Raw genomic sequence first — 11,067 nt, forward strand, 5'->3', positions numbered from 1 at the left:
CGTTGATGACTTTTATGCTTTCTACTCCAAGGCTAACAACGACGAAAATTAGGTCATTTGCAAGACCCGAATTTTGCTTGAAGTGATCGTGAGATTTTTGTGATAGCTTTGCTAAAAAGCAAGTATACAACTCCCTCTCTGTTCACATAACATAAGGGAACTTTTTTTTTTTTTATCAACACATAAGGGAACTTCAGTCACTCTCTTTTTTCATAAGAGATTTTTTCCACATTCAATTATTTTTGTTAAGTGTCGTTAGGCGGTTGTTGTGCACGTTCCTAACTCTACTCTTTAGACACAGTACATATATGGTGATACAAACACTTTTTTGAGAACGATTAAGAGTATTGATGAAGCTTTTGTAATAAAAAGGCTTGCAATTTGAAAGTAGTTTCATTGGCTTGGTTGCCCAGTACAGTAGATTGCATCATTTCCTGTGGTTGGTCTTGCCTCAACTGATGCCCCAGATTTCTGTCATCCTGTATGATGCCCTGTGGTCAGTGTCGGCCCCAACGTTTGGGTTCTCCAAGCCAGACCTAAAGCTTGGTTGCCTGCTTATTATTAAGTCATAAAAAATTTTAAAAAAAATACAAGGCAAAAAAATCAAGGTAACAATGTGCTTTTAGTTTGAATTCTATCAAAAAATTAAAATTAGAATGGAATTCGACTTATGGTGCTTTATGATTTAACATGATTCGATTCAAAGAAAAAAAATGATGGGTTTCTATTTATTTTAACTTTCATTTTTTTTTCTTATTTTGATCATTGTTCTATATTTAATGATAAATTGAAAAAAGAAATATTAGGGACCAACTTGAAAAAATACAAATACTTTAAAAATGATTAATTTTTTCATTGAAGTTTTTTAAATTGGTAAGTTCTGTGTATACAGTATATACATATACTTGTATATTTTTCATATTTGCATACATCACTATGTGAGTATGCGAATGCGAGCAGTTGTTTTTTTCTTTTTTTTGGAGGAGTTTGCTGCGTTCCGTTAAAGTTCTTATTCTTTAAGTACTTAATTTTTGTTTTATAAGACAGGTCATTCTTTCACAATATATTACCTTTAATTTAAAAAATAAATATTTATTTTAGTAAGTGGAACACATCCTAATTATTGATGTAGAAGAAGTATCTCCCAAAATTAAAAATTATACCAACAACATATGTGAACAAATCAATCAGAAATATATTTTTAAAAAAATAGAGAGAAGAGTGGGGTGCAATGAACGAAAAGAGGAGAGAGAGAGAGAGAGAGAGAGGAACAGACTGGGAAAATGAAATCTGAAGTCTGGACACGGGGACTTGAACCCGGCCACAAGTATATTTGAGGAAACTTAAGTATGCCCTACTAACCAACAAATCAGCACAATCCTTTATGCTATGTTTGGGTCCAAATATATATATACTCACACCCACACATACATACATACGTACGTATTTGTAATTACATGGAAATTTTTCTTTTTTTTGTGTTGCCCTGGCCCGGGGGTTGCCCAAGCCGACAGGCTTGCGGGGCTTACCCCAGGGTCAGTTACGTTATCTATTGATACGTATACCCTGATTGATGTTGGACCAAGAACCATCATCGATAATGATATTTTCTACTGCGTGACACGATATGGGTTAATAGTATTGACTCAATACTGTTAGCTATGAGCTAATCATGTGTCCGATATCAACTAGTACACAACTGCATCACATATAAAAATATGCGTCTTGATACTTAGAGATATGAGAATACATGTCTGCATCAACTACCAGAAACATGAGCCAAGTGTTTTTAGGTAAATTAAACAATACTCCGTACTATCATAGTATCATAGGTGATTTGCTTAGGATTGGAGCAAATTAGCATTCTTCCCGGAGTAAAAATAGTAAAATCAAATTTGACCCTCCCCATGCCTCCACACTTTCTAATACCATCATGTATCCCAACACCGCTATTAAGAACACTAAATGCAAGTAGGTACATACATACATATATCCCTGCTTTTTTATTGGTCTTTATCAAACTTGTACCATCATTTATTTACATAACTACTCAACAATTTCTCCAGGAAACGAAATGCGTTGGTGCACAGATACAAACATGGTTTCTCAGGGTTCGCTGCTCGCCTGTCAAAGGAAGAAGCAAATTCGATCGCCCAGAGGCCTGGGGTTGTATCAGTATTTCCTGATCCACTCTTAAAACTCCACACTACCCGTTCCCAGGATTTCTTGAAGTATCAGACTGATCTAGAAACTGGTTCCGGCCCTCGTTCCAACATTGACATTTTCTCTCAGGAATCATCAGATACCATAATTGGCATAATGGATACAGGTGATAACAAGCCTATAAAACTTTGTAGCTAAAATGATGAACAGTTTGATTATATACAGTATATCATTCTTCTGGATAGTAAAGTACATTTCTATACATCAACCAACTGCAAATGGAAATCAGGTATTTGGCCAGAGTCGCCGAGTTTTTCAGACAAGGGTTGGGCCCAATTCCGTCCCGGTGGAAGGGGACCTGTATGGAAGGCGAAGATTTTACCTCGTCCCACTGTAACAGGTATTCAAGGTTTCTGAATATTGGCCGTTAGATAACATGTCGGCCAAGACTTTGGATCTCTGATTTCTCCTCTTCGAATAATTATCTACATATGGGTATACACCCTGCATAATTATAAGCTCACATTAGTGGTTCTGGGTGTCCAATTTTGTATCAGAAAAGTGATTGGAGCAAGATACAACAATGACGTGGATGACGAGAGCGATCGTACGCCCAGGGATAGGGTAGGCCACGGAACTCACGTGGCATCAACAGCAGCGGGAATCCCCATCCCCAGCGCATCATACTACGGTCTAGCTACAGGAACCGCCAAAGGCGGCTCCCCTGGGTCGAGAGTCGCTGTCTACCGCATGTGCGACTCTCGTGGGTGCCCTGGGTCTGCAATCCTAGCTGTGTTTGATGATGCAATCGCTGATGGGGTCGACGTTTTATCCATATCCCTCGGTACTGAGGCTTCAAATGAAATCGGATTATGGTCTAGCATGATAGCCATTGGATCATTTCACGCGGTTGAGAAGGGTATTACCGTGGTCTGCTCCAGAGGGAACGATGGGCCTGTGCCCGGAACACTAGCAAATATTGCTCCTTGGATATTGACTGTCGCTGCCACCACAATCGACCGTGATTTCGTGTCCAAAGTTGTGTTGGGTGACTCCAGGGTGATTAAGGTACTTGGTTTGTACTTTGTACTTTGTTTACAAATATACAATGAACAATCAGTGGCAGAGTCACATAAGAGGCACCTCAAGTTCCCTAAGATATACTATTGTAACCATTACAATATGCTGTCAACTTTCATCTCCTAAAATTTCATAGACGCCCCTCTAAGATAATTTCTATAAGATTATTGATAAGTCACCAAATTTCTGATGATTTTTCCTTATGAACCTTAGGGTGGAGGCGTACATTTTGGAAACTTGCAAAAGGATCTGATATATCCATTGATATATGGCATGGATGCCAAGTCGAGTGGAGAAGGTTTCATTACATATGATGATGATGATGATGATGATGCAAGGTACATCCAACTAACATGTCCATGTTTGCGGCTATTGTGTTGAACGTTTTTTTTTTCCCTGATCATTTTCCAGAAATTGTAAGCTGCCTGCACTAGACAGGAACAAAATCAGGGGGAAGATCGTTGTGTGTAAGAATTTTGATAACCAATACAAGGTTAAAGAAAGGCTCAAGGGAGTGACAAGCCATGGTGGAATTGGAATAGTTTTGGTAGATGATGATGCTCATGCTGTAGCTTCCACTTATGGAACATCACCCATTTCCATAATCACTGAAGATGATGCCACTGAATTACTCTTATACATTCATTCCAGCACGTAAAAACTCGTCGCCAATTTTTTAAAAGAAAAAATGTGTTCATTGTTTCAAGGAATTTGCCACTAACCTTTAATCTCTTGAAAATTTCCGAAGGAATCCAGTTGCAACGATTCTTCCAACGGTTACGGTTACACAATATAAGCCAGCTCCTATAGTAGCCGCCTTCTCATCTAGAGGTCCTGCATTCAAACTAAAGCAACTTCTCAAGGCACGCAGTAAACCATCTTGATTCCTCTTCCATCTTTGCTTTTGACTTCTAAACTGAGAATTCATTGGTTATTTGGCTTTTCTGAATTGGGTTTTCCCGTGGCCTGATATTGCGGCACCAGGAGTTGACATTCTTGCAGCTTGGCCAGCAAACGACACGTTAGAGGCGCTCGAGAACAAGGACCCACCGCTGTTTTATCTGCTCTCAAGAACTTCCATGTCGTGCCCACACATTGCGGGAATCGCTGCCGCAGTAAAGTCTCAGTATCCCTCTTGGAGTCCCTCTGCTATCAAATCAGCTATCATGACAACAGGTTAGTACATAACAACATGCTGAATCTGTCTTTCAGAAAAAAATTCAATAATTTTTAAAAACACATACGCTAGTAGTTCTCGGAATATTGTAGTTAGGTTTCCAAATTCGTCAAGCAAACTAGGTTTCCAAAACAAATTTGCAAAAACTGATTCTGCAACAACAGCTGAACAGAAAAGATGCTGATTCTACAAGTCTACTGACAAATGACAACCTTTTGAGCTTTTCCGCAGCTAGTCAAACCAAAAACATGAAGGGCCTAATAACAACAGATTCAGAATCAGTTGCCACGCCTTACGATTATGGTGCAGGGCAAGTAACCACAACAGGACCGCTGCAACTGGGCTTAATTTATGAGACCAACACAGTTGACTACTTGCATTTTTTCTGTAACTACGGGTATGGCATACCTGAAATAAAGCTGATTGTGGTAGAAATCCCAGACAGCTTTATGTAACCTAAGGAACGAAGTGCTGATCACATCTCCGACATGAACTACCCGTCAATAGCAGTATCCAATTTCAAGGGAAAAGAGAGCAGGAGAGTTGTGAGAACAGCCACAAATGTTGGTGTGTGTGAAGAAACAGTTTACACTGCAACCGTGGAAGTGCCTCCCGGATGGGAAGTGAAAGTGATACCGCAGAAACTACAGTTCACGAAGGAAAATAAGAAGCTAAGCTATGAAGTGACTTTCACATCTGAGACATCACCAGAGGAAGATGTGTTTGGTTCAATTACATGGACCAACGGGATGTACAGAGTCCGGACTCCCTTTGTTGTAAGTGGCAGAGACAAAAATTAGCATTAGTGGGGGCCACCTTTGTAGTAAGCAATGCTAGAAAAAAAATGTGTTAAAAATAATAAAAAAGTTTGACATATTTATTAAGAAAGTAACTTCCATAAATTATCAAAATAAACTAATTGGTTGAATTGTCTAAGCGAATCAAGTCATAGAGAAATCAAAACATTTATAACTAAAATGTCAACGTTTAGCAATCTTGCTCCAATTGGAAAGAATATATATATTTCAAAATTTTATTCCTAAATCTCCAAATTTGAATTGCATTATGAGTCCTATCGACTGAGAAAAAGAACCAAACTACTGCAAAAATTATAAATAATTGCTGAAGTATAATGCATATAGCCCATAGTTCGGCCACTTTTAAATTTGGACATTATTCGTTAGAGAGTTTCATAGTAAGTGGTGGCTATTTTGGCATTAGACATCTCATTTCACTTATGTAGTGAAATCATTCTAATATTTCAAATAAAAGTTGAGAATTAAATGATATACAAAATATATTAGAGTGATTAAGAAGACAACAATTCGTGAAAGATAAGGCAAAATACAAAATTTAAATTTGAAAAAAAAAAATCAATGGGGCCCCGGGCGGCCTGCAGGCCCTCTGCCACCGGCAGTTAACAAGTATGCAAAGCCTAAGAGTCCTTCCTGAATACCTGTGATGCTGTTTGCCCCTGTTGGTTGCACAATACCACAAGAGAATTGTCAACGCCACAAAACTGATGCAATGGAGCAAGGTCAAAAGAAAGATTGTGTCACCCTGATTTCGTGGATGGAAAAGAAATGGAAGGGGAAAGGCACGAAAATTGAAACTTTTTCCCATTGCAAAGACATTTGAAGCTTAAAACAAGAAACAACAAAAACTAATTAACACATCAACTGGTTATCAGAGATTGAACATGTAATTGGCAGGTAATTGGTAAAAAAATGCAGTTAAAGGCATGAAACTTGCTAAGAAGGAAGAACTGAAACAAATGTCATTACAAGAAAGAACCGTTCATATACTTCTAGCCTAAATGCCAAATTAAACATTACAAAGACACTCTCATGGCTGCTTGCTCAACCTAGTGCTGTTCTTTTAATGAACTCTAACTAAATCTTCCTCTGTTCGTCATGTTCTGCAGTCTAGGTAGAAAGGAAATAAGACCCATAGCATATGAAATCCAAATTACCAGTAAGCCAAAAATTTTGAGGGGTACTTACGTGTCCAAGAAATGGTAAACCTAATCATCTAACAGGGGAAACGCAAGAGAGTGATTACAGGGACCAATTAGACCGAAGCATGAGGGAAGCAAATTGGGTAGACCCATCCATCACATATATGAGAGCTGGCTGCAAGCTGAATCTTTTTCCAAAGTTGAAGTTCAGAAAGGTTTCAACCTGAAAATGGTCCCAACTTTTGGGACCTTGTATCAACCCACCTAAACTCAAACCCCATCCAAATTCATCGTCAGGAGTATCAGCAATTGACACAGCCCACTCTAGATGTCTGGGATTATATCTTTTCATCTCGAACCAACCTCCAATTCTAGTGCTCTCATCAAGCTCTGACTCCAGCATCAGGGCAATAGATCCTGTCGGTACATTTTCTGATGTTTGTGCCCCAATGACGGGAGCAGATGCCTCTCGGGTCATTTCAGAAATATTATGACGTCTAAAAATGCCAACAGGTATAGCTAGGGCTCCTAGACAGACTTCTTGACCGGAAAATTTAGGCACTTGGTGAATACCCAGAAGCGAGAGCTTTGTACTTCTTGAAAGTTGACAGACAACTTGCCCAAAAGTGCTGAAACACTGCGAGAATCCGACTGAACCGGGCTGCATTCCTAGTCCACTGACAAATTGAGCCAAAGAAGCAACGATGTTTGATTTTCTCACCATCAATCCAATGGCACTACCATTACATAGATTCAACAGAGGTGGTCCCAATGATGAGTAATTGGTAAGGGCCTTTTTCTGCCAAATACAAAAAACAGTTGGTTAATCCAAACCTGACTTACAAACCTCTGCAAGAAAGTATAGAGGTAAGGTGGAATGGAAACAGTACAATTTCACGATGCGTAGAAACAAATAAAGCATCAAACATGAATCAGCACTATGATCTGCCAAACCGAAAACAGAGTTCTAAAATGAGAAGTGAGAAAGATGATGTACTAACACCATCATTTGAAAGTTCAATTAAGGGTAGCTTAGTGTACTGTTATGCTCAAAGACAATTGGCCATGGGAGTCTTGGCCACACTTGAGTCTTGACACTTAAAGGAAATGTATCCGTGAACCATGTGGAGAGATTTAGGGGACAACCATACTTGTTCAACTTATCTCTTTCAACTTGGATGCCATGAGGCGGTCCTTGTAATGTTTTAGCATACGCAGCACAGAATCGTAGATCTTCCAGGCGTAGAGCGATGGAAAAGACGTGGATGTTCAGGGTTGGTCCCATGAAGCTAGATTTTACCCTCAACGAGGTCTTAAAGACTTACACAACTTCCTACGAGCTCTGTAACTATTAGTGCTATGCCCAACATATTGACGGAAATGTGCGACACTTGTTTGGACCAAGGAAATAAATTAGCCTTGTGTGTGGGACAATCGAAAGAAATAAGAGTGGTGTTTGATATATTATTTGATTCAAGAAAAACAAGATCTGTCACCAAGATGCATCCATATTCAGAAGAAACATTGGCCAAAAACGCAGACAAAAAAGAATTCCAATGGAAAAACAAAGGAATATATAGTTTCTACCTGATGAAGAGAATTCGTAGAAATTCCAACATCTCGGCAATGAGCTCCCACTGGAATAGCAGCCACAGAGAACCAGTCACTAATATTTGCAGCATATAACACTTTCGCCAGGGAAAGGGGGCTACCTAAAACATCATCGTGGCCTGTTACATTAGATACAAACTCTGTAACTAGAGTGTCTTTCTCCCGAATGGTGGTTTCAAAAGTCAACCTTGAATGAACACCCGTCCTCATTCCAGCTCTCCTTATTGCACTAAAATTCTGCTGGCTATCATTATCCATAAACAATAAAGCACCCAAGACATCAACCTCTCCCCTTACATGGGTACTAGCTTCTTGGAATGGGCTTCCTTTTGAAGACTTGTAGAACGAAAGAATTCGCTCCACCTTGTCTTGTCTGTCCCTGAGTTTCATGAGATCTGAAAATGCTTCTCGTTGCAACCGCTTCAAGATTTCAATCTGAAAATATATGACAGGAAGACATGCTAAACATCATGACACATCTATGGATGCAGCGAATTTTTCATACTCAATACAGCAAATATGAAAAATAACAACTGTAATAATTGATGAGGCATTAGTGTATTCTGTTTCTTGCCACATCAAGAATAGGTTAATTGATGGAGATGACTGACATCTGTCATCTTTAAAATAATCCGATAGCTCACACACACAAAAACAGACAGCATCAAGCTTCTAAATAAGCTCCAAGGAAAAAAAAAGTGAAATATAGGCCAAAAGGATGGAAGGATGTGATTAGATATATTTTTAAAGCAAACAAGCCAAGATAACAAACTGGGATAGTGTTTTAAGAACGGCTTGATATTTTGAAAGCCAGGACAAAATTAGACATCATCACTTGGACAACGCTTCAATATGATATAAATCCCAATCGTCACACAAACAAATAAGTTGGAGATCCCCTAAAAGCAACTACAGTTCATGAAATTCGAAACTAGTCTAGCGCCAAATGTCATCGGTGATCGGTGATAGCGTACATTAAAGGAAAGATAGATTGGCAAAGAGGAAAGAGTTGCAACAATCATTCTCCATCATATACAGGAAAAGATGTATCACGTACACATAACACAAAATTTTTGCAGATTAAAAATGCCTAGTATGCATATTGTGCAACCGCAACTAAGAAGTAACAGAAATGTGGAAAAAAATCAAACTTTTTACTTTGATGAGCTATGTGAAGGACCACATTCTGGAAGATAATTCACTTTCGGTGAACGAGATTTAACTTCCTAATAAGCACCAAGCAAAGATAGAAACCGATGCATGTTATAAGGGAAAAACACTAGCGGCACAACCCATATTGATGATATAGGTCAAAATATTGTGAGAATATTCATTGCTCCTGGAGTACCGCCGCGTGGTGCTCCAGGGCCTTCTTCACTATACATGCGTGGGAGCAACACCTGGTGGAGCCCAGGGCTGCAAACAAACCGAGCAGTGGATCAGCTCGTTTAGTAATTGAGACGAGCTCAAGCTCGCGTTTTTGGCTCGTTTACTAAACGAGCCGAACTCAACACTCAAAAGCTCGGCTCGTTTGTATAGGCTCGGCTCATTTAAAGAAGCTCGTTAGGTAAATTAGCCCCGGCTTGGGTCGTTAAGGGCTAGCACGTTTACAACCAAGCCGAGCCAAAGCTCGACTTTAAGGCTCGTTTAGTAAACGAGCCAAGCTCGAACACTACAAAGCTCGTTTACATCCCTAGTACTGGAGCCCAAACAAATCAAATGCGTAGGTAGAAAAACCCATGTAGCAGCAAGAGCACGTGGTGCTCCAGGTGAAATTATAATTTTCTTAAAAAATATTGCGTTCGATGATCGCATTATTATTATTATTCACATAACCAAAGTAGCAACCTAGTCAACTGATGAGCAAACGCTTTACACAATCGCCGAAGCCATTTTTCCAAAATGCAGCGCAACGCATACGCGTATATGTGCCTATATACAAACGCATTCATCGAACAACAAATGATTAATTTCAGCGATTGAAAAGCTGATGGTTTTAAGTAAAGGATGTTGTGATCTGAAAGAGAAGAGAAAAGGGGACAGTAGAGTACCGGATTGCGGCGATTGGGATTGCCGGTCCAGTGGGAGACGACACCGTTTGCGAAATCTTGAGTTGATTTCGCAAATTCTTTGAGTTTATCCACAGCTGAAGCTACCGGCTCCATTTCGGAATATGAGAGAGAGAGAGAGAGAGAGAGAGAGGGAGAGAGAGAGATGTTTAAGGCGCAAACGCTAACAAATCGAAGACGTAATAAAAATACGCGCAAAGGAGGAAAGGGATTCTAGATTATACTTTATAGATTATATGAACTCAATTTGGGCATAATTACCCGACCCGAATATTTGACTTGAACTGTTGGGCTTCGACTACGGGCTGGACTACCACATCGTAGGGAACGGGCCCAATTACGATGTGGGCCCAATAATATAATTGGACTAGGAGGGCTTGACCTGATTAGGGGCAACCAAATTCCAATAGCTGATTTTTGCATTTTTTTTTTTTTTTATGGTAAGCCATAGCTTCGGTCGACCCCTAAGTGTCACATAATTCGCATGCGTGGCATGTGAGAGCAAGCGTGAAGAAGCATCTTTAAAACACATCTTAAACTGTTAAAATTCGGTAGAGCGAGGATTGAAAGCGCAAGCGCAATGAGAGAATTGAGAGCAAGAACAAAATATTTTGAAGAATTATGTGACTAAGATCGACCCAACATATGAGCATACACACTCCTTACTCTACTTATTTACTAGTACTACATTTTATTTGTATATTTCATCTAATTGTGCTACTAGTCCTACAGCTGCACTTAGTTCGAAAATTTTACCAGAAGAAATAAACTAGAAGATGTACTCATCACAAGCCTAACGTTTCGATTCAAATGAATTTTTAAGGTTTAGAGCCTCGAATGAGTAAACAAGAAAACTAAATGAAACACATCTTCAATATCTTCTCATTGTTTTGAGCCAATAATCATTTGCGCTTATACATCTTAAGAATGTCTCAATGAATCGATCTCGATCGAATTTTACAGATATATATAACTACTACGTAGTTTCTAGCAGTTCCCTTCTTCTTTAA

General features: G+C 39.2%; 1 protein-coding gene and 1 pseudogene across 5 annotated transcripts; one reads left to right on the forward strand and one right to left on the reverse strand.

Moving 5' to 3' along the window:
• Window positions 1–2,049: 2,049 nt before the first annotated feature.
• LOC131330520 (CO(2)-response secreted protease-like) lies at window positions 2,050–5,281 on the forward strand (annotated as a pseudogene).
• On the reverse strand, window positions 2,333–10,247 carry LOC131330356 (uncharacterized). 5 transcript variants are annotated; one of them, XR_009201091.1, is made up of 5 exons: window positions 10,040–10,247; window positions 7,965–8,423; window positions 6,424–7,176; window positions 3,966–4,389; window positions 2,333–2,667 (listed from the first exon to the last, which is right to left on the reverse strand). XR_009201091.1 is itself a non-coding variant. In XM_058363907.1 (3 exons), exons 1-3 carry the CDS (start codon window positions 10,151–10,153, stop codon window positions 6,478–6,480), a joined length of 1,272 nt encoding a protein of 423 aa, XP_058219890.1. In that variant the 5' UTR covers window positions 10,154–10,247; the 3' UTR covers window positions 6,137–6,477. The 5 variants fall into 5 exon arrangements, 1 of the variants encoding a protein (XP_058219890.1); XR_009201094.1 differs by lacking the exon at window positions 2,333–2,667 and having other exon boundaries at window positions 3,840–4,392; XR_009201093.1 differs by lacking the exon at window positions 2,333–2,667 and having other exon boundaries at window positions 3,840–4,404.
• Between the last annotated feature and the right edge of the window lie 820 nt (window positions 10,248–11,067).

This window comes from Rhododendron vialii, chromosome 6a, assembly GCF_030253575.1.
Source record: "Rhododendron vialii isolate Sample 1 chromosome 6a, ASM3025357v1".
NCBI classification, from domain to species: domain Eukaryota; kingdom Viridiplantae; phylum Streptophyta; class Magnoliopsida; order Ericales; family Ericaceae; genus Rhododendron; species Rhododendron vialii.